This window comes from Gadus macrocephalus, chromosome 20 (assembly GCF_031168955.1).
Source record: "Gadus macrocephalus chromosome 20, ASM3116895v1".
NCBI lineage: Eukaryota > Metazoa > Chordata > Actinopteri > Gadiformes > Gadidae > Gadus > Gadus macrocephalus.
Window position 1 is genome coordinate 3,768,379 of NC_082401.1, and position 25,087 is coordinate 3,793,465.

General features: G+C 45.0%; 1 protein-coding gene and 1 long non-coding RNA gene across 2 annotated transcripts in view; both read left to right on the forward strand.

Moving 5' to 3' along the window:
* Positions 1–25,087, forward strand: part of tmem198a (transmembrane protein 198a) — a 58,674-nt gene that overhangs the window by 25,961 nt on the left and 7,626 nt on the right. The window contains exons 2-5 of the mRNA XM_060040698.1: positions 1,060–1,329; positions 12,563–12,801; positions 13,266–13,478; positions 14,338–14,461. Coding sequence (XP_059896681.1) covers positions 1,161–1,329; positions 12,563–12,801; positions 13,266–13,478; positions 14,338–14,461 — 745 coding nt within the window. The 5' untranslated portion in view covers positions 1,060–1,160. The remainder of the gene's footprint in view (positions 1–1,059; positions 1,330–12,562; positions 12,802–13,265; positions 13,479–14,337; positions 14,462–25,087) is intronic.
* Positions 17,620–18,381, forward strand: LOC132448872 (uncharacterized). Its single transcript, XR_009523448.1, has 2 exons — positions 17,620–18,279; positions 18,326–18,381. It is a non-coding gene; the product is annotated as an uncharacterized LOC132448872 (long non-coding RNA).

Below are 25,087 nucleotides of genomic sequence, written 5' to 3' on the forward strand. Positions count from 1 at the left end.
ACACAGCAGATGTGGGGGGAGCTGTGGCTTTGGCCATTGAGGTCATAGTTCTATTCATAGGTCTTAGTTTCACATCATTGCAACTGCGCTGAGACTTGAGGAACAAACAGCTCGCTAGTCCACAATGTGCTGCATAATTCATAAGTAGGAGAAACGGCTCAAACCCTTTAGCCTCCTACTAATTCTGCTGGGTTTGACTCTTTGCACCGTCGGTGAATGAATTTCAGAGCTCCTCATAAACTCATGCTGTTTTCCCTCAGCATGAGGTTAATTGTTGATAAAAGTCATTATGTCGTAGTGCTAATCCTAACCTCGCATCCCGAAGTTCGACAATACAACAGCCGAGCGTGCGAGTGGTTAGCATCGCAGTGTTCCAGTGTTTTAGAGATATTCTTCTCTCATTTGCGAGTAGCAAGAGGTTTCTACTGATGGTTTTAACCCATGTATTTCTATAGTGGCAGGATTTGATGATTCCAGGTTTGAATCCAAAGCGTAACAGACACGGTCTCAGGACGCTGCTGTCCCCACATGACTCACAGAATGGGAAAAGTTTAATTTACACTGGTCAGGTTCTTTCAGTCCCTGACTCCTCCAAAGTAAACCTTTAATACTATACTGCACTATCACTTTACTATACTATACTAATATACAATACTATATTGAAGAGAATCCTACGGGAACAGTCTTCTTAAGTTTTATTGACTCAATAGTTGCACCAACATGATGTTCTTCTTTGCATCATTAGACCGGCCGACCCAGAGCTCTCCACAGAACCCAGTTGTTCCTGTTTACGGGTAACTGTACACCTCATGCTTTGGTTTTTATGATGCACTCTAAAAATCGCTGTTGGCAGCTTATGTTTTCTCCCCTGATCACACACCCAGCCCTCACCAAAGGCCCGGTCAGCAGTTATGGCTCACAATGACTTCTATGAGTGAGCGATCAATAATCACTTCTCTCTCTCTCTCTCTCTCTCTCTCTCTCTCTCTCTCTCTCTCTCTCTCTCTCTCTCTCTCCCCCTCTCTCCCTCTACCTCTCTCCTCCACTCTTCTCTTCCAGGCGGTCCCGTCTCAGTGGTCCCGTCCCCCTGATCCGGACCAGCCCGTCTCGACCAGACACCAAATCTCTCTGTGACGTCACCGTCCCCCCCCTCACCCACCATGACACTGACCAGCCAGCTGTTGCCCTTCAAGCTGGACCCCCCCGGCCTGCTGGGGGAGGCGGAGGCGGGGCTGAGGTGCGAGCAGGAGATCGAGCGGCGCTACCAGATTGTGCCGTCGGTGGTGTGCTCCATGTGCTGCCTCTTCGGCGTCATCTACTGCTTCTTCGGTGAGTGACGGGGGTCAGCAACAGTGTGGTAGCTGTGGAGTTTTCCTACTCCTTCCCTGTCCTCCTCCTCCTCCTCCTCCTCCTCCTCCTCCTCCTCCTCCTTCTCCTCCTCCTCCTCTGCTCTCATATCTCTTTAATTATGATCATGTGGTTTATTGGACCACTTATGGAGCACTCCTCCGTCCCTCTAGGACCACTCAGATCTCCCGAGTCCATGGTGAGCTTTCATTTACACCCACACAGCCGTGGTGTGCACAGACACATGCACACACACACACACACACACACACACACACACACACACACACACACACACACACACACACACACACACACACACACACACACATACACACAGGCAACGGCCAACCGGTTTTGGAGTAATGGGGATGCGTACGCTTGCTCAAGGACATCTTAACACTTCTGCATGGGGGAGTGTTTAACCGGCAACCCTCTACTGTCGGTCGCTGGAAACATGAAGGTAGAAAGTCTGCAGTCAGTACGAAGTAAAGACGTGTATACAAAAAAACACAACGTACAAATGATCCAAACATTCAAACGCACAGCTTTACATGTCAAACCTGGACCTCTTTGTTAAAAACGTCAATTTAAACACAGATTTCCTCAACAACTTTTGGGCCTAGTTCATCCTCCAAACAACTTGGCTGCATTACAGTTTTTCTCAGTCGTTTTGGTACATTTCTCGAATCATCTTCAACATTTGCAAGACAATTACAGTGCAGTCTTTCTACACCTTCTGACGTTCCTGTCTGTTGGGCCACAAATTCTCATTCTCACGCAGCCTCACTCCTCTTCCTCTTCTTCTTCTCTCTGGCTGTTGATCCCGTCCAATTCCTTGTCCTTCCATTGTCAGACAATGTAACATTGTGTTGTGCTCCAGCAATATACTGTATATACTTGCCAGTTCATGGTTCATGAGATGCACCTTTGAGCTATTTCAGTATACTGGTTGATCGTCGGTTGATCTAACACTTCACACATTTCCCTTCTTTAGAGGAAGTCAAGATTCACCTGGTAGCAATTTACCAATTCAGGACAGATTTAGAAAAAATGTCTAATGGAAAGGAAATAGAAATAGAAATATGCCTGACACATTATGATAACTTGTTCAACCATTTTGCATGTAAAGACTTATGCAATGACCTAATGCCTAAATATTGTGGGGGTGAGACCATTCAATAGAGACCCATTACAATGCATTTTGATCAACATGACATAAGCAACTGATAATGTAGGAAAGAGCAGAGAATTGTACGTAACATAATCATTTGCATGAATGTACCAAAGCATTTTTTAAACTTGTTCAAAGAAATGAGAAACTGCTTGTAGGAGCCTAAATGCCTATTTGCTTTATTTAACTTCATATTTTATGATGACGTTTGGATTTTCATAAGTGAAATAATATTATAGTTAATTGCGTTCATTTCGAATATATAGAATTGTATTTTGTAATTCACTTGCAGTATTTTTGGTGGATGCGCACATTTAGTTACTTTAAGTGTGAGAGGAACTTAATTGTGTTAACTACCGGTGACAATCTGTCAGGATAACAAGCGTGGAGCCACACAGTTTCTATCTCTCACCTCTAATCATAACCTCATTGTGGAAAATGATTTTAGTATTTTGCGTTTGACAAGTAAACCTTTTAAACTTCACGTCGTGGTCCAGTGGATTATTTTTGTTGAAATTGGATGAGGTATGCGTCGAAGGGAAAACGGAGCGTCAAGCTGAAGCTTCACTAATTAGACCTATTGATCCTACACTGCTTTTTTGATGTGCACAAGTGACACAATGATGTGAAGATTGAACAGGTAGTTCAATTCTGATCTGAGAAATCGACCAAAGCGACTGAGAAAAAAATGTAACAACCTGGCAGTGGTGGTTTTCTTGGTAAGGAGGGCTGTTCCTTCTTCACTCTATGAATTTGACATGATTAAATCAGACTTTTGAACATATTTGATTGCAGCCACTAGAGGTTGCACAGGAAACGTGAAACCAAAAATGAAATGGTTTCAATGTTTTTTTAATTTTCCACACAATCAAATCTTCGATGTCTACCTCAGCATCTCTTCTCATATCTCTGTATCCGTCACCCTCCCTCTCCATTTCTTTGCTCAAAATAAAAATAAAATAGATAAATCTGCACCAGAAAGCAGAAGGCCTTCTGCCTTCATAGACGGTTCAGAGGAGGCCGGCTCTGCTGCTGGTGGACTGAACCTGGTGGGACATGGCTGAGCAGGTCTCAGACCAGCTCTTTAACCACTGCATCTGCAGCCCCACCATGAGAGCAGGCCTCAGAGTCTAGCTCTGTAACTACAGCGTCTGCACCATTTCTCAGAGCTCAGAGCTCTGAGAAATGAGCTCAGAGCTCTTTAACCGCAGCGTCTGCAGCAGGTTTCAGAGTCTAGCTCTTTAACCACAGCGTGTGCAGCAGGTCACAGAGTCTAGCTCTGTAACTACAGCATCTGCAGCCCCACCATGGGAGCAGGTATGATATGAAGTAGCACAAAATTGACCTACAAACCAGACTTGTTGATCGTTCATTGATCCCCTAAGTCCCTCGCGTTTTGCTCGCTTCTGGACTCTGCTGCTGCTGCTGCTGCTTCTAAGTTGTCATACATAGTTTATTTGTACTAACTCCGCAACAGACAGATGTCAGCAGGCATCTCGCTGGCTGCTGGTGGGAACGCTTGTTCATGGAATGTTATTTAATTGTTTTTAAATGACTCGGCGAGTGCACACACAATATGGATCTTACATTTGAACAAGAGGATAAAGCAAAGGCAGAGGGCTAATTCACCTTGATAACAATGCACCGGTTCATCATTTAGTCACAATGAATTTATTTAGTGATGGACAACAGAAATCTGTAATTGACCTAACAAATTATGTTAATTACAGGATTTGGGCGGTTTGTCTAAATCGAGATGTAAATCGTCTATGTATGGTCCACCTTACCCCGAAGAGATATTAGCTGCGTTTACATGGACGCTTATGATCTGATTAGATTTCTAATCGGAATAGATCTATTCCTATCATGCAATCCGAACATACTGTATGAATAGCATTTACAAAAATTCGATCCGTATGTCTCTCGCGCACAACCGTTATGTTGGTCTGGACTTATATGATATATGTAAGGGATAATTTTGTACAGAACGCCGGTCATTATCGACAGGGCGAACCGTACCACGACGCAAAGCAGAGGTGTCTTGCTTCGCCCTGAAGGGTATTATTTTCAATAACGACCGGCAATGTTGTTTACATTACCCCGCTTATTACACGGCTCCTTGCCAAAACGAAAGAATCCTTCACATGGTGTGTCTTTTTACAATTACCATTCGTAGTGTTGATCAGCAGAGAAATAGTCTGCCAAAGACGTTGACGTCGCTTAGCAATCGGGCACGCTGGGGTTGATAAGTTACCGGACTGATTGCGGAGTGCTAAGAAAGATGTAAATCAGGCGAAAAATCCACTTTCCTTGACCGTGGTCAAGTTCGTGTGCATAAAAGTACCGAGGGAGTCGACCAATTGATATGAACTGCAGCTGTACTAAGTTAAAAAGTAGCCGCAGCCACCCCAAACTAATCGGAATATGTGTACACATGTCGATTATAGCGGACTACACTACCTCTTCTATTCCACATAGAATTCTATTCTGGTCAGAGAATTGAATTCCGATTGAGGCGTATATATGATCCATTTCTATTCCGATTGAGCTGTTCTTCCACTTCTATTCGGATCAGATGTGTCCATGTAAACGCGGCTAATGAGAGGGAGGTTATAAACAGAATAGCCAATCATCCCCCCAAACAAAATGATTTATGTTTGATAGTGTTTTTTGGTCAACCTTAGTTTTTGAAAAATTCTGAGGGATTCAAACCAAACCCCTTCTGGTTTATTAGCAAACTTTGAGATGTTTATTAATAGACTTTTTGTTATATATGGAAATTCAGTAGGTGCCTATATATTCCACTGTGAAGTGTTATGGCTCTTTTACAGTTTCAGTTTTAATGGTTGGTTTACTCACGCTCGATGAAAGTCGCAACAGCAGGGTAGCCAAAGTGATCCTTAATTACACATTTTGTTTCTGAATAATGGGCCGTCTGAAACAAACATATTAAATATAAATTTAAAAATATCTGTACACACACAGAGAAAATGGCCTTCCCACCAAGACTGGACTACATTGACGGATCAACCAACAAAAGGCAGGTGTGTGTGTGTGTGTGTGTGTGTGTGTGTGTGTGTGTGTGTGTGTGTGTGTGTGTGTGTGTGTGTGTGTGTGTGTGTGTGTGTGTGTGTGTGTGTGTGTGAACTGGCGAACTGGAAAGGATCCTCCACAATACAGGCCGGCAGCATATTACCAGAAGGTTCTGGTGTCCAGCCCTATTGTATGAAACAAGGATGTCCTTCACAAAGGTCTTTTGCACTGCTCAAGAGAGAGTCATGCTCAATGTACAATGGAGTACTGTCCAGGGTCCAAGGGTTGAACATGTTTCAGATATATATAGAAAAATACCTACTGCTGCAAAGGAAAAGGTATTTTTAACGTCCTCATTCAATATCTCTCCCTTACAGCAATATCCTGTTTTCCCATCTTTTCTGGGTTCTGTCGTCTACCGATGAGAGAAAATGTTATTTTCTGTGCTATACCTACTATGTCTTATTGCAAGTCTCCCTTAATTATTATTATTATTATTATTTATTTTTTTTCATTATATGTGCCTTAATGTATTGTGCGGTTTTGTATTGTTCTCTGTTTGTTGAATTAGCAAAGTCCATAATAAGTAAATGTTTAAAAAAAATAATTGTTATCTCGAAATCAAGGCACAGTTGTTTCAAGTTCAAGTTGTTTCATTCACCACCTCGGCCCTTTGGCAAAAACAAACAACAAATGGCTGAAATGGCTGCAATCCTAGTGGCTTTTGCTGTCTGTAAACAACACATTGACCAGCCCATTTTGAATCAGTAATCTCGTGGCCAATACATAATTTCCGCTGTTGTTTACTTCCCCAGCGAGACGGATAAAATCAAAGAAACAATGCGTTTGCACGAGGGGAGAGAGACAGAGACAGAGAGAGAGACAGAGAGAGAGAGAGAGAGAGAGAGAGAGAGAGAGAGAGAGAGAGAGAGAGAGAGAGAGAGAGAGAGAGAGGAGGGAGGGGGAGATGGGTAAAGGCGATGGGATTTGGAGACGTAAACCTGGCTTCTTGGCCTGTTTGATTAAATCCTATCTGGTTGGTTCTTAGCACAGAGTCCTGCCACCTTTACCTTACTGGTTCAACCACCCCACACTTCTGCAGTCAAAGGATTGGGGCTCATTGATAGCCTCCTTTAGCCTCCTCTATGGGTTACACTTATAACAAGTACCCATATTTAGTATATATTTAGAGTATTGTCCAAAGACCGGTTCAATACCATCTACTTGTATATCCAATAGATCATTACCAAAGCAATCAATGATCAGGTCAGTCTTTGATTGTATGAATGAATGAAGTGTTAATCATGTACATCTCATTTTATGGTCTGCCCTAGATTTTCGTGTCTATAAAATGTGTGCTTTTCATTTTAACATCAATGGATTATTTTGTAGATATTTCCTTGTTTTTATTTTATTTATGCTTTATTTTAAGAAGGAGAAATGCCTCAACGATCAGTAGGATAGATAATCAACTATCAAAGACTTTCATAAACAAGTGTCCTCACTGTTGGAAAAGGGGGCAGGATTCACATTTTCCATTACAGGTGGCGCCAAAGATTTGGCGCCACCTGTAGAGGAGGCTCCTTTAGCCTCCTCTATGGGTTACACTTATAGCAAGTACCCATATTTAGTATGTATTTAGAGTATTGTCCAAAGACGGTTCAATACCATCTACTTGGAGCTACTCTTAAAAGGGTCTTGTAGTGAGTGTAACATAATTCACCTACAGTATTTTGTTATGTGTCATTTACTGTCTTAGTGGTTCAGGGATCGCGGTCCCTTTGAAGGATTACGAGCGTCTCATGACGTCAGAGCCCATGCGGGATTTGTTTACCTTCAGCACGCTTTGATTTCCGATTATTCTCTTTGACAAAATAAACGAGTCACACGGCTGTGTGCTCAACGTGCGAAGTTGTGTTCTTCACTTAATTGCAATTTCCACACTAGTGACCCCGACTTTAGTCTGCTGGACGTATCCAGGGACACAACACGACCATGGCCGCGAACGCTGTTAGTCTTAAGCTCCCCGAATTCTGGGAATCGTCGGCGTCGGCATGGTTCGCCCAGACCGAAGCGCAGTTCGCGTTGCGGGAGATCACCGCGGATACGACGAGGTACTACTACGTTGTGTCAGCTCTCGGATATTCAACAGCATCCAGAGTGGTGAGCCTCCTTAAAAATCCTCCTGCAAGGGAGAAGTATGCGGCATTCAAAGCCCACCTGTTAAAGACCTTTGAACTGTCGGACACCGAGAGAGCCAGCAGGCTTTTCTCACTTCAAGGGCTCGGTGACAGCAAACCGTCTGAGCTCATGGACCGTATGCTGGATCTCATGGGTGAGCATGAACCCGATTTTCTTCTTTCCTGCGTCAACTGCCTTCCCAAGTGAGGGCGGCTTTAGCCAACACCATGATCACTGACTGTCGGAGGCTGGCTGAAGAAGCTGATACATTTTTCCTGGCGGGTCAAGGGCACTGTGTGGCCGCGTTTTTTCCCGCGCACATTGCTCCTATGACACTGGACGACTCCACGCTCGTCGCTGCCACCACTTCTCGTCGGCAGCAGTCTTCTGACCCCCAGCAGTCTTCAGGCCCGCAGAGATCTTCCGGCATGTGTTTCTATCATGCAAAGTTTGGACCGAAGGCTCTTAAATGCCTTCCTCCATGCAGTTACGGCGGGTTGGGAAATGCCAGGGCCGGCGCTCGGTAGTGGCCATGAGCGTCGGCCGTGCTGGCAGGCTGCTTTTCATCCGCGACAGCATCTCCGGACGGCGGTTCCTGTGCGACACGGGAGCACAGAGGAGCGTCCTGCCTGCTTCCTGCTTGGACATGGTGACCGACAGCCACGGCCCCCCTATGGAAGCTGCTAATGGTAGCCCCATCCGTACCTATGGAACAAGGTACATTGAGTTGTGTTTTGGAGGCCACCGGTTTGGCTGGGATTTAGTTACAGCAAAGGTCTCCGTTCCCCTCCTCTGCGCTGATTTTTTTTGTGCGCATGGACTGTTGGTGGATGTCAAGAACCGCCGTTTGATGGACGCCGTCACGTTTTGTTCATATGCGTGCACGCTCAGCGGGGCTGACTCCATACGACTGTCTAGCATGCTCCCCGCCTCAGATGACTTCCACCGTCTGCTTGCCGGTTTCCCAGCCCTCACTCAGCCTACTTTCTCTGCGTCTGCTGTGAAGCATGGTGTGGATCACCATCTCGCCACTACTGGTCCACCCGTCTATGCCCGTGCTCGGCGCCTCGACCCGACCAAGCTTGCCGTTGCAAAGGCTGAGTTTGCAAACATGGAGCGCCTGGGTATAGTCCGCCGGTCCGACAGCCCGTGGGCCTCACCCCTCCACATCGTCCCCAAACCCGGCGGCGGCTGGCGCCCGTGTGGCGACTACCGGCGGCTAAATGAGGCAACGACGCCTGACCGGTACCCAGTGCCGAATATTCAGGATTTTTCAGCACACCTGGCTGGTATGGTGATTTTTTCCAAGGTGGACCTTGTCCGGGGATATCATCAGGTGCCTGTACACCCACTGGACGTTCCCAAAACAGCAGTGATCACACCGTTTGGTCTGTTTGAGTTCCTGCGGATGCCGTTTGGCCTCAAAAACGCAGCTCAATCTTTTCAACGCCTCATGGACTCTGTTTTGCGGGAGCTGCCTTTTATTTTTGTGTACTTGGATGACATCCTAGTGGCGAGCGCGTCCAAATCTCAGCACCTGGCGCACCTCCGGACACTTTTTGAGCGGCTCAGCCAACATGGGCTAATTGTCAACCCTGCCAAGTGCCAGTTTGGTCTCTCCGTCATCGATTTCCTGGGACACAGAGTCACTAGGGACGGTGCAGCCCCTCTCCCATCAAAGGTGGAGGCGGTCGCGCAGTTCCCACGCCCGCTCACTGTCAAGTCCCTGCAGGAGTTCCTCGGCATGGTGAATTTTTACCACCGTTTCATCCCTCGAGCCGCCCAGCTCATGCAACCCTTGCATGAGGCCTTGCAAGGTAAGCCCAAGCACGCTGTGGACTGGACTGAGAGCAGGGACAAGGCTTTTGTTGCCACTAAGGCGGCCCTGGCGAACGCCACCATGCTGGCACATCCTTCTCCCACGGCCTCCATCGCCATCACCTCGGACGCCTCAGACTACGCTGTCGGTGCCGTCTACGAGCAGTGGGTGGGCGGGGCCTGGCAGCCACTTGCCTTCTTCAGCCGTCAGTTGCGTCCCAATGAGCAGAAGTACAGCACTTTCGACCGGGAGCTGCTTGGTCTCTACCTCGCCATCAGACACTTTCGTTCCCTGTTGGAAGGTCGGCACTTCACCGCTTTTGTCGACCACAAGCCGCTGACTTTCGCCATGGCCAAGGTGGCTGAGCCGTGGTCCGCCCGCCAGCAACGTCATCTGTCCTACATTTCCGAGTTCACCACGGATTTACAGCACGTTGCCGGTAAGGACAACCAGGTGGCGGACTGCCCTTCACGGGCTGTGGTAGGAGCGGTCCATCTTGGTTTGGATTACAACCGCGGACCAGACCACAGACACAGACGTGCAACTCGACTACACAAGGACCTCGACTACAGGGCTGAAAATAGAGGATGTGGTTTTTGGCGATGCCGGCACCACGCTCCTGTGTGACGTCTCCACAGGCAGTCCTCGTCCAATCATTCCCACGGTGTGGAGACGACAAGTTTTTGATGCCATCCATGGTCTCTCCCACCCAGGTTCGAAAGCGTCACAGAGATTGGTGGCCGCTAGGTTTGTTTGGCACGGCCTCAAGAAGGACGTTAGGGACTGGGCTAACACCTGTCTGGAGTGCCAGCGGGCCAAAGTGCACCGCCACACTAAAGCCCCGTTGGAGTTGTTCCCAGTGCCGGAGAGACGTTTTGACCATGTCAACGTGGATCTGGTCGGCCCTCTGCCCTCCTCTCACGGTTTCACCTACCTGTTGACCATGGTTGACAGGACCACCCGTTGGCCTGAGGCTGTGCCACTGACGTCGCTAGCATCTGTCGAAATGTCACGGGCATTTATCAGCACCTGGGTTGCCCGTTTCGGCACTCCTTCCGACATATCCTCCGACCGGGCGCGCAGTTTACGTCTGAGCTGTGGAGCGCTGTCGCACAGAGCCTCGGGGTGAAACTCCACCACACTACCGCATATCACCCACAGGCTAACGGACTCTGTGAGCGATTTCATAGGTCGATGAAGGCTGCTCTTCGTGCCAGCCTCAAAGACAGCAACTGGGTCGACAAGCTCCCGTGGGTACTGCTTGGCATCAGGACTGCACCAAAGGAAGACCTACAGTCCTCCTCCGCAGAGCTTGTTTATGGCCAGCCGCTGCGGGTTCCAGGGGATTTCGTCCCTGGCACCAACGTTCCTTGGTCTGCCACCCTCCAGCGGTCCACGCTACTGGACAATGCGAGGCTTTTCGCACCTGTCCCCACTTCCCGTCACGGCCTCCCTCAGTCGCACATCCCCGCTGGGCTTCGCACGGCTGCCTACGTTTTCATTCGGCACGACACCCACAGGGGACCGCTACGCCCGCCCTACGAGGGCCCGTTCCGGGTTTTGGAGACGGGGGACAAACATTTTGTGGTGGACATGGGCGGCAGGCCGGAGCGACTTTCCATTGACCGCCTCAAGCCAGCTCACTTGGACCTGGCCAGGCCCATTGACTTGGCTCAGCCCCCGCGGCGCGGACGACCTCCAGCTCTGCCCCTGCCGGGCCTGCCCCCTGCTCCCCTCCCTACCAGAACTCCCACACTCCATGCCCCATACCCGTGTCATGGCGGGACGCCTGCCGCAACCATGGCTCCTCGACCCCCTGTACGACGCAGCCGTTGTGGCCGGTTAATACGCCCGCCCCGTCGATGACTGTTTTGTTCTTGTTTTGTTCTGATGGTGAATTCTGGGGGGACGTGTGTAGTGAGTGTAACATAATTCACCTACAGTATTTTGTTATGTGTTGTTCTTTCAATTGTGTTGTCGTTTACTGCATGTCATTTACTGTCTTAGTGGTTCAGGGATCGCGGTCCCTTTGAAGGATTACGAGCGTCTCATGACGTCAGAGCCCATGCGGGATTTGTTTACCTTCAGCACGCTTTGATTTCCGGTTATTCTCTTTGACAAAATAAACGAGTCACACGGCTGTGTGCTCAACGTGCGAAGTTGTGTTCTTCACTTAATTGCAATTTCCACAGTCTCATATAGTTTCAGTAGAATCATCAGCATTACATATAGATAAATACCCAATACAAATGATGGAGAGTCGTAAATGTGATGTGAATGACCACAGCAGCAGGACAAAAGACACATGAGTAACTTTGTTTACTTCCCAATTAAAAAGGTTCACTGTTCACACTTCAATGTCCGCAGTCTCCCAGTAGAATCCTTGAGCTTGACGCCTCGATCCCCTGCCTGCTCCTTTATGACCTAAAACCATCTGATGAACTCCTGACTGAGCTTCATGTCAGCACAACATCACGAATGCTAACGCTGCCTGTCCTGTATCCCCTTGTCCCCTTTCTCTCCTGTGTCTCCTGTGTCCGCTGTGTCCCCTGTGTCTCCAGTGTCCCCTGTGTCTCCTGTGTTTCCTGTGTCTCCTGTCTCCTGTGTCCCCTTGTCCCCTGTGTCCCCTGTGTCTCCTGTGTCTCCCAATGTCCCCTATGTCTCCCTGTGTCCCCTGTGTTTCCTGTGTCCCCTGTGTCTCCTGTGTCCCCTGTGTCCTGTGTATTGTACGTTGTACGTCCTGGCATTTAATGTAAACACTTATTGTGTGTCTTACTTAGTTACAGTACTTAGTTGTGTAGCATCTTATCCTAGCTGTCTACGGGGAATACTAGCAATTGTAAGTGCCTGGCACTTGGTTCTATGAACATCTTCTATGAACTTTACCTATTACCTACAGCGATATATTGTCGTTTCTCCTTCTAATGACAAATGTACTTATGTAAGTCGCTTTGGATAAAAGCGTCTGCTAAATGCAGCAAATGAAAATGTCCCCTGTGTCCCTGCAGGCTACCGCTGCTTCAAGGCGGTGATGTTCCTGACGGGACTGATGTTTGGCTCGGTGGTGATCTTCATGCTGTGCTACAAGGAGCGTGTGATGGACACTCAGCTGAGCGTGGAGGCCTCGGTGGGCATCGGCCTGGGCATCGGCACGCTGTGCGGCCTGGTCACCATGCTGGTGCGCAGCGTGGGGCTGTTCATGGTGGGCCTACTGCTGGGGCTACTGATGGGCGTGGTTTCCCTGGTGGTGAGTCCTCCCCGGCCGCCGGTTGATTGGTCCAGGTCCTTGACTGATGGTGGTTGATTGGTTCAGATAGTGGATGAGGTTGTTGATTTGTTGTGGTTGTGGTTGGTGCTGTGCTAATGAATCACTCAATTTGGCTGCTAAGGGACTCAATAGTTCGAAAGAATATGCGGGGTTTCAGTGTTCTCCAGCCTTCTTTACCCACCACCTCCCCTCTCCCATTTCCTCCCCTCGCTCCCATCCTCCCCTCTCCCATCTCCACCCCTCTCCCAACTCACCCCTCTCCCACCTCCTCCCCTCTCCCACCTCACCCCCCTCCCACCTCCTCCCCTCTCCCAACTCCACCCCTCTCCCCCCTCCTCCCCATCTCCCATATCCCCCCTCTCCCACCTCCTCCACTCTCCCACCTCCACCTCCACCCCACTCCCACTCCCCCTCCCCCTCCCCCTGTGGCTCTGCCCCTCCAGGTGATGGAGGAGTTCTACCACCCCCAGACGGTGTGGGTGCCCCTGGGAGTCCTGCTGGGCTCCGGGACCCTGTTTGCCGTGCTGACCCTGCAGTGGCAGCGCTGCTTCGTCACGCTGTCCACCGCTACCTTCGGGGCGGCCGTCATCACCGTCACCGTGGACTACTTCATCGAGCTGTTCGCCCTGGTTTACTACATCTACGAAAGGCTCAAGGTAAGGCTGACGCACGCACGCACACATACATACACACATGCGCACACACATACAGACGCACACATACACGCACACGCATACACACTCACACACAAGCGCATACACGCACACATACATTTAAACACAAACACATACCCAAACACACACACACATACAAACACACACATACACATACACACATACACACACACACACACACACACACACACACACACACACACACACACACACACACACACACACACACACACATGAAAAAACACATGCACGCACACAAACATAATGATTACAACTTTCTTACATAATGAAAACAATATTCTTTCTGAGGAAGTGCACTTGTTCAAAAGCCTCTGAAATTGTAGCTAAAGTAACAGTAGAAAGAAAAGCAGTGCAATCGTATGCATTTTCAAGTAACAAAAGAGTTAACACTTTTTATTGAAGTAATTGCTGTTATGAAAGCAAGATACGACTTGCTATCGTTAACTCGCTAACTGTAACACCATCACAAAAAGAAAACTGCGTTTTTTAAATCCAATAGATCATTACCAAAGCAATCAATGATCAGGTCAGTCTTTGATTGTATGAATGAATGTATTGAATGAAGTGTTAATCATGTACATCTAATTTTATGGTCTGCCCTAGATTTTCGTGTCTATAAAATGTGTGCTTTTCATTTTAACATCAATGGATTATTTTGTAGATATTTCCTTGTTTTTATTTTATTTATGCTTTATTTTAAGAAGGAGAAATGCCTCAACGATCAGTAGGATAGATAATCAACTATCAAAGACTTTCATAAACAAGTGTCCTCACTGTTGGAAAAGGGGGCAGGATTCTTATAACACATTTTCCACTACAGGTGGCGCCAAAGAGGCCCGTGTGTTGGTTCACCTGGGTCATCCTGGGGGTGTGGCCTGTGCTGGCCCTCCTGGGTGTGCTCATCCAATGGAAAGTCACCGCCGAGGGATACTCCCACACAGAGCGTAAGTGACACTTATTTTTGCTAACTCTGATAGGTCACGCCGGACAAGTGTGCATTCATAACAATTGTTGAAAGCCTCAATCAATCAACAATCAACCATGGAAAATATGATTGATTATGGACTGTGTCCCTGATTGAGAGGAGCGGTGTGTGGCGTATCTTATAGTGACGATGGTCACGGGGTTGTCATGACGATTCATGTGATGTGCGGCGACAAATCAGCAGGCAACAAAGGAAATAAAAAGGTGCTGTTGCAAAACCTCGTCATGTGATCTAGAGTATAATTTTGATACTAATTTTTTTTTAATTGGCTTGAAATTGCTCAGCTGCGGGAAGGTATGCAGCTTTCTGTTTGCGTATTAACAGACAACCGCTGACACGGATTGCCCTCAGAACATTAAATATCCGAGCTCAGCTGAAGTCTTTGAATCAGAAATTAATTTAGGAGAAGTGGAAACTCTGGGCGGATGAGAGCGGAACTGACAGGGCGGTCTCCTATTGGCTGCCTGCTTGATTCACACTGCTGAACTGCTGTCAAGGGGATTGATGCAGAGGCAAAGATAAAACCGGGAAGGAGACGGACACTGCTGTAGTGAGCTATTGAGGTCCTGACTTTGTTTGTGTGCGTGTGTGTGTGTGCGTGTGTATGTATGTGTGTGTGTGTGTGTGTGTGTGTGTGTGGGTGTGTGTGTGTGTGTGTGTGTGTGTGTGTGTCTGTTTGTGTGTTATCTGAAGAGGGACACTGACTGACTATAAATGTTCAATCTAATTTAGCAACAAAATTGCTACTTAGTGTAGACGTCAATTCACCGATTCCTCAGACACCTTGAGCTCAGAATGGGATGGATCTAGATACCTCTGGCTTATTGTTCTGTATGGGTATTTTATTTGGGATATTGACTGTAATTTTAAGACCAGTAATCCATAACCGCTTCCTAATTGGTTGGTTCACATCCCTGCATGCAGATTGGTTTGTTAATGTAGCTAGGCAGGAGAAGCACTTAAAGCTACATAGTCAGTGGATGATTCAGTCATTAAGTTTTATGGGACACACTGTGTGTGTTTGTGTGTGTTTCTAATTGTTTGTGTGTGTGTGTGTGTGTGTGTGTGTGTGTGTGTGTGTGTGTGTGTGTGTGTGTGTGTGTGTGTGTGTTTCTGCCTGCGTGTGGGTTTGTCACTCCATGCCATTACATCTTTGAGTCTGTGTTCCACAATTGGTTTCATGCAAGAGCATATTCTTCTACTCTGATCTTATTTTGGTCTGATCTTACTCGTCCCAGTCTCCTGCCTGATTTAGCTCATGCGTACAGGAACTGTTCCTCACTGATGCGTCAACCTGCTGAATCCCATCTGTTCCTAAGTGAGCCCTCGCTCATGAGACTCTGTATTAGCGTAATGCATGCCCATCATGCTATATCGGCTGTTGAGCCCATTAATGCCTTTCATTAAAAAGGCTTCTGACCAAGAAATACAGACTTCCCCTTTTGGAATTGGGTAAAGAAAAAGAACCAGATGGAGCAGTGTTAGTTACTAGCAGTGGCTTCAAACTCTAGACCCCCTGCTGTGGTAATCACACTGAGCCCACACAGTGTCAAAAGGGTTGATATTGAAATGGGAATGGCCATGCTCATACATCCATAAGTCTATGTTGTTTGAGATACTACTACAAACCACAACTATGAATCATGTCATATTATAAAGGTGGTTGAAGAGAAGGTTGTGGACCGTTTTGACTGGGAGAGCCTTGAGTGAGCCTCAACAGACCACCGAACACACATGTATTCCTGTACCAGGACACCTAGAGAAACACACACATCCGTCTAAAACAACATGCATACTCACAGTTTAAGGTGATCCTGCAGGTATAATGCCTTCCTCTGCTTCTGTATCTCCAGTCTAAGATCTCCTAACAACTGTGACACTAAAGTGGAGCAGAATGCAGTCTATGCACATTTTCAGCAACTAATAGGAGAGGAAAGACTTAAAATGAAACGTCCAACTTCTAAATAAATTAATTGGTGGAAAACAAAACAAGGAGTCATAAAAATAGATTCAGCTAATTTTTTAATGTACACATTGATGTATGGGTTCTTATTCGGTAACCCTTCCTTTTACAGTCCCCTAATTACTAGATATTTAACCGGTACATACATGGTAAATCATAGTTTATTACTGGGTAATTGCCACTGGTAATAAGAAGGTAAATACAGAGGTAGTTACCCGGTAAATACATGGTAAATCATAGTGTATTACTGGGTAATTACCACTGGTAATAAGAAGGTAAATACAGAGGAATTATCCGGTAAATTATAGTGTATTACTGTGTAATTACCACTGGTAATAAGAAGGTAAATACAGAGGAATTACAGCTGAAGTACTAAGTAAAACCTCCACTATTACCCATCAACTAAACCAAGTAGCGTGTAGTTGTAACTGTTTTAGGTTGGTAATAACTCCGATATTGTGTACTTCCTAGGAAATTAGGCAACCAATTCTTATAAACACCTATTATCTAAGGTTTATGTTGGTAACAGCCCAAATTTAATGATGTACTATCTAGAAATTAGCATAGTGCTTTCCAATAAAATACTTTTTCTTAGTTATTATTCATAGCTACACCCATTTAGAAAGGGTTTATTCGATTTACCACTATGGAATTACTTACCTGGTAACAACCTCTGCAGGAACAGTTTTCCTCTAGTGTCATGGTACATCTTCTTAAATACTGGGTACGAAGCCGTTTGTTTCCATGGTATTACCAGGTTCTTACCATATAATTTATAATAGACACATTCCATTATCCATGCAGTCAACACAAACATGTACCATGTACGTTCTGCAACGTTACCAAGTAAAACACGACAATTTACCCAGTAAGTAAGCTGAAACTGTACTGTAAAAGGAAGCCTTGTTTGTTTCCATGGTATTACCAGGTTCTTACCATGTAATTTATAATACATTTCATTGTCCATGCAGTCAACACAAACTTGTACCAAGTACGTTCTGCAACGTTACCAAGTAAAACACGACAATTTACCCAGTAAGTAAGCTGAAACTGTACTGTAAAAGGAAAACTCGTTTGTTTCCATGGTATTACCAGGTTCTTACCATATAATTTATAAAAGATACATTCAATTGTCCATGCAGTCAACACAAACTTGTACCATGTACGTTCTGCGACGTTACCAAGTAAAACACGACAATTTACTCAGTAATTAAGCTGAAACTGTACTGTAAAAGGAAGCCTTGTTTGTTTCCATGGTATTACCAGGTTCTTACCATATAATTTGTAATACATTCCCTTTTCCATGCAGTCAACACAAACTTGAACCATGTACGTTCTGCGACGTTACCAAGTAAAACACACCAATTTACCCAGTAAGTAAGCTGAAACTGTACTGTAAAAGGAAGCCTTGTTTGTTTCCATGGTATTACCAGGCTCTTACCATATAAGTTGTAATTGGTTATTCCCTTTTCCATGCAATCAACACAAACCATATATGTTCTGCAACATCGTTCACCAGTAGTTAAGCACTTTAATTGTTGTTATAAAACCCCAAACCACTGTTGATGAAAGGCATATTAAAATTAAACAAAATCAAAGGCTTATCTTTCAAACAATGCATATCTCACAAACAGGCACTGAACACTGAAGAAATCGGACAAAAAAAAGAGCCGTCAATTTGAATGTTACTGATGGTGCTTTCATAAAACACATGACAGTGTTATGGCAAGTGACCACAAGGAAGACTGCTTCAACCTCTTCAATTTGAATAAGTGGTGAATGCCATGCAGCAATCTGCCTATGGGAGCATCTTTGTGGTCATTCGCAAACCAATGAGTCCACTCGATGAATGAGAGATAGCTCTTTAATGTCTTCTCTGTGAGGTATCCCTGCAGTCTCCACATCTGGGATTTGAAGGCTGACCAAGACCTGACCAGGTACCTCCAAATCTCCCCTTCCATACTGTAATAAAGAATCAGAAGACAAGAAAATAAACATTAGGACTGTCAATTAATGAACATTTCTAGAACATGTAGAACTCAAAGATTATTTTGTTTATCAGTTAAAAAAGGGTGCTGGTCCTCTGGCCATTGTGTTTGGTCATATTGAAAAGAGAAAAAGGCATAGCCATAAATACAGTTAATAGGACGGGAGGGGACAGGCTGTTAGCTCCGGTTAGCCCTTTAGCATCGAGCTAGCGGAGCTTCTGTCATTCAAATAACTCGGACATGTTTAAAACCTATAACACCCAATTTATTAAAATATCTGGATTTAATCGGGCTCTCTCCCATAAGTACAGTTAATAGGACGGGAAGAGACAGGCTCTGTTAGCCCCGGTTAGCGCGATGCTAAAGAGCAGCTCTACCGGAGCATGCCACCTCAACAGGTGCAAGTTAGCCTCCGGTTTGATATTCGCCAGATATTCGGTTTACCACGCATCGAATTCATCAACATAAGTGCAATACATTACGGGCTTAGTATGTTGAGGACGGTTTAGGACACCGTATCGCGAAAAATCACAAACACATGTTGGCACCATCGATGTCTGTGCAACAACGTCATTTACGTTCTCGCTGCTACCTGTTTTAGGGACCGTCAGCAAATTACACTCACCGACTGGTGGCAGAGACGTTACCATGGAATTGTTTCAGGAAATTAATTTCACAAATATATTGCAATATAGTTAATCATAATGCAGTTAATAGTTTAATATTCGACAAAAATCGACTAAACTATATTTGAAATTATTAATTGCATCCCGTTTAACAATAATGCAATATATTAGCAAAGTTACCTGCAGTAAGTAGCAGCCCACCATTGGCAACTACTACTACAATGCATTTTTTAGTGATTTTTATGTTATTTTACATGATTTATTTCCAGAAACAATTCCATGGTAACGTCTCTGCCACCAGTCGGTGAGTGTAACTTGTTGACGGTCCCTAAAACAGGTAGCAGCCAGAACGTAAATGACGTTGTTGCACAGACATCGATGGCGACAACATGTGTTTTTGATTTTCGCGATACGCCGTCCTAAACCGTCCTCAACATACTAATGGTGTGTTCGAGTATTCTCTGCGAACCGACTCGGATCTCGGATCTGATGCCACGCCCACACTTCAAGCGTTTTATTATTTCGCTCGGTCGTTGGAGGAAAACATGGACGCCACCCGGAAAGCTGTTGTCGCGGTAGCATTGGCAGAGGACCAGGCGATCCAATATAAGTAGGCTATAGGCCATAGTCAAGTCAAGTCAAGTTTATTTATATAGTACATTTAAAACAACAGTAGTTGACCAAAGTGCTGTACACAAATACAATATATTTGTGTACATAGGCAGAGATACGGACGCAGTAAGGTATTGCAGTAATACGAGTGATTGAAATTACCATTTAAACCACCAAAGTGGTCCAAGCACAATGAAAACAGTTCATACCTCAAGTCACAATGGGCGCAGCCATCTTGAATTCTGTCTCGGAATTTCGCTCGGTCACCACTGAGTTTAACCGAGATGGCGAGATCGCCCGAGGAAAAGGGGCGTGTTTCTGCGTGTCGCTAGGCAACGTCCTCGGACCTCCGAGACGGATGGATATTAAAACGCACCATAAGCCCGTAATGTATTGCACTTATGTTGATGAATCCGATTGGGTGGTAAACCGAATATCCGGCGAATATCAAACCGGAGGCTAACTTGCACCTGTTGAGGTGGCATGCTCCGGTAGAGCTGCTCCTTAGCATCGCGCTAACCGGGGCTAACAGAGCCTGTCTCTTCCCGTCCTATTAACTGTACTTATGGGAGAGAGCCTGATTAAATCCGGATATTTTAATAAATTGGGTGTTATAGGTTTTAAACAACATGTCCGAGTTATTTGAATGACAGAAGCTCCGCTAGCTCGATGCTAAAGTGCTAACCGGAGCTAACAGCCTGTCCACCCCCGTCCGATTAACTGTATTTATGGTTATGCCTTTTTCTCTTTTCAATATGACCAAACACAATGGCCAGAGGACCAGCATCCTTTTTTAACTAATAAACAAAATAATCTTTGAGTTCTACATGTTCTAGAAATGTTCAATAATTGACATTCCTAATGTTTATTTTCTTGTCTTCTGATTCTTTATTACAGTATGGAAGGGGAGATTTGGAGGTACCTGGTCAGGTCTTGGTCAGCCTTCAAATCCCAGATGTGGAGACTGCAGGGATACCTCACAGAGAAGACACTAAAGAGTCATCTCTCATTCATCGAGTGGACTCATTGGTTTGCGAATGACCACAAAGATGCTCCCATAGGCAGATTGCTGCATGGCATTCACCACTTATTCGAATTGAAGAGGTTGAAGCAGTCTTCCTTGTGGTCACTTGCCATAACAATGTCATGTGTTTTATGAAAACACCATCAGTAACATTTAAATTGAGTTGATGTGGACGGCTCTTTTTTTTGTCCGATTTCTTCAGTGTTCAGTGCCTGTTTGTGAGATATGCATTGTTTGAAAGATAAGCCTTTGATTTTGTTTAATTTTAATATGCCTTTCATCAACAGTGGTTTGGGGTTTTATAACGACAATTAAAGTGCTTAAATACTGGTGAACGATGCTGCAGAACATATATGGTTTGTGTTGATTACATGGAAAAGGGAATGACCAGTTACAACTTATATGGTAAGAGCCTGGTAATACCATGGAAACAAACTAGGCTTCCTTTTACAGTACAGTTTCAGCTTACTTACTGGGTAAATTGTCGTGTTTTACTTGGTAACGTCGCAGAACATACATGGTACAAGTTTGTGTTGACTGCATGGAAAAGGGAATAATGTATTACAAATTATATGGTAAGAACCTGGTAATACCATGGAAACAAACGAGGCTTCCTTTTACAGTACAGTTTCAGCTTAATTACTGGGTAAATTGGTGTGTTTTACTTGGTAACGTCGCAGAACGTACATGGTACAAGTTTGTCTTGACTGCATGGATAATGGAATGTATCTATTATAAATTATATGGTAAGAACCTGGTAATACCATGGAAACAAACGGCTTTGTACCCAGTATTTAAGAAGATGTATAACACTAGAGGAAAACTGTTCCTGCAGAGGTTGTTACTAGGTAAGTAATTCCATAGTGGTAAATCGAATAAACCCTTTCTAAATGGGTGCAGCTACGAATAATAACTAAGAAAAAGTATTTTATTGGAAAGCACTATGCTAATTTCTAGATAGTACATCATTAAACTTGGGCTGTTAACAACATAAACCTTGGATAATAGGTGTTTATAAGAATTGGTTGCCTAATTTCCTAGGAAGTACACAATATCGAAGTTATTACCAACCTAAAACAGTTACAACTACACGCTACTGAGTTGAGTTGATGGGTAATAGTGGAGGTTTTACCTAGTACTTCAGCTGTAATTCCTCTGTATTTACCTTCTTATTACCAGTGGTAATTACACAGTAATACACTATAATTTACCGGATAATTCCTCTGTATTTACCTTATTATTACCAGTGGTAATTACCCAGTAATACACTATGATTTATCATGTATTTGCTGGGTAACTACCTCTGTATTTACCTTCTTATTACCAGTGGTAGTTACCCAGTAATACACTATGATTTACCATGTATGTACCGGATAAATACCTAGTAATTAGGGGACTGTAAAAGAAAGGGTTACCTCTTATTCTTTAATTGGTCACACAGTCGGAGTGTTTTCTTAACTTTGTAGAGTAAACACACACAGCGAGTGAGTCGCAAGCATAACTAACAAGAGACAGCAGACAGCCAAGAACACAATGAGTAAATGTTTGTGTATGTGTGAGTATTTGTGCGTGCATGCATGCGCGCGTGTGTGTGTATGTGCGTGTTGGCGTGGGGGTGTCGGAGTGTGTTTGTTGCACAGTGTGTGTAGAAGTCTGGCCCCCACTTTGAAGACAGATGTCTTTAATACCTTGTAGTTAGCCGCAAACTAACGACCAGGACATTAAACCGAGCAGAGGCTGATCTAGAGGTGGGAGAGTGGGCATTAGGGAGGATGAGACAGCTGCTGCTGGGGGAGGGGCACACACACACACACACACACACTCACACACAAATGAGGGCCCTATTTTAACAGTCTGAAATGCAAGTGAGAAGCGCACAACAGAAGTAGCTTTGTGGGCGGGGCTCAGCCGCGTGTTGCTATTATACCGGCGGATAAATTACTCTTGCGCCCGACGCAAATCTAAAAAGGGTTGCCCTGAACTAGCCTAATTACCCATAGGTGTGGTTTGGGCGTAACGTGCAATAAACCAATGAGAGTGCCATCTCCCATCCCCTAAATCTCAGATGAGACAGATGCATGACCACATGAATTTCAAACTTCAAATGGCTGTTTATGGCCAAATAATATGCCTTAATTCACACATGGAATAGTGTTTTCTTCTACAACTTCCGAAATACTGAGTCGTCATGTAAATTGCGGCAAAAAAAACTTCACACACATATGATATGCGGTCCTTTGGCCGCAACTGTGGGTCTATTTAGTGATATGCAGCAATACATTAACACACATCATTTCTTACCAGTATTGTATACATTATCGTTATCGACTTGTGTTCCTAATATGCATGTGTCCCCCCGTTAAAGTACATTGCCATGGACTGTATTATGCGTTACATGATTAGTTTGCATGTGTTTAAACAGATGGATGCACACATGCGCACCTGCATTCATTCATTATTTTTAAGACTCACTTGCGGTAAAATTATGTTTTCTCACGATCAAATACTAATCAAGCCTAAAAGTTATGGGCTTGTAACCGATGTCTGTGTCAAGAAAATATGTGTTTGATGTGGCTGCGGTGTTTGCAGATGCATTGATTTAAATACAACTTATTACCGCTGTATCAGCTGTTCTTTCCCAAATAATTTAACCAATGTTATCATTTACCCTCAAACGAGATTTTGTTTTGGAAGGCTGGGATATGGCCTACTTCGTTCAAGTTCATCATAGTTAATATTATTATTTCAACGCATGGCATAGCCTAGCCTACTACAGTGTTCATTCATGCAGCCCCTATGGAAAAAAAATTGCAGTTCCGACCTGCCATGGTACGTCAAAATAGCAACACCAACTGCACTATCCGCTAGTGCACTTAGACCAGTTATTTGTCGGTCAGTTGCGCAACTGCTTTATCGAACTGTAAGATAGCACCATGTATCATTTGTGCCGGAACACGCCTCTGCTTTTCGCCGACACGCCTCTCATGGCGCAAGTTTAGTGGCGAAGGTTTGCTGCGGGGGAAAATCGGCTTTGTACCAGGTGCAAACTAGCAAAGATACATGCGTCGGTGAAGAAAGTAAATTGTGCTGGATGCAAGATAGGGCCCGCAGTGACATTCTGCAGTATCACTAATAACATCACAATGTAACCATATCATACCAAATCATCATTACTAATCAACCCAATAGAACAGAATCATCCAACTAATATTGAATTTTACCAAAGCTGTCCAATGAGGCTGTTCAATACATGACACACCCAGTCGGTTTACTCAGGGAGCGCCGACGCACGCGGAAACACACAGACAAACACACACAAACACACACATGCACACACACACACAAACACACATATAAACTACGACACACGCACGCACGCACGCACGCACGCACGCACGCACGCACGCACGCACGCACGCACGCACGCACGCACGCACGCACACACACACACACACACACACACACACACACACACACACACACACACACACACACACACACACACACACAATGCCTTCTATGTTAGTACAGTAGTAGGGGTTAAATAAGGAGTGGAAGGGAGGGGAGGTTAAAGGGGGGGGCAGGGGTGATGCCAGATGGTGCTTCATTACCAACCCACCAGCCCCCCTTTTTTACAAAGAGCCTCCCCCCCTCCCATCAACTTCACACAGACACACACACCAGACAACCAGAATGAGTAAACCATTCTCCTCTAATGCTGCAGCGTTTGAAGAGAGAAGTCCTTGGCTTTCACTGCACGCTGCAAAGTGGAGCTGGGCCACAGACACACACAGACACACAGCTAATATGCCATATGATGTTTCGTAATTGTCATGAACTCTCTACTCAAACAATACCATTGTTTGGTTATTTTCTCTTTTTTTTTCTTTGTCTGATTAAGGCCCTTTGGGCTGTTTAATCTTGTGTTCCATCCCACTCATTTTTCTCTTTTCTTTGTGATATCAATATGTCGATTTTTTCACAATCTTTTAATATTATTATTATTTTATTATACATTAATATAATATTTTTGTACTCTGTGCTCCGGGCATCTTTGATGCCTTCTCCTTTCCAGGGCTCCCACTCTTTCAAGCTATTTTTCAAACAAGCAAAAGTATTTTATCTCCACTAATTAACTCTGATCTCTATTATTCTCTGGCATAATAATTTTATCTTTTATAATTTTTACACTTCATTCGAACCGGTTGCATTTCTGCCCTTCACCTATTACCTGTGCAGTGCATTGCTCTGGATTTCTGGATGGTGTAGAAACAGCTTGGCGGTTGGTGTGTTTCCTGGTGTTGGTGGGACACAAATATTAATTCTCTGAGTTAATTGATGTGACTATTCACTCAAAAACCTGCCAACCTTA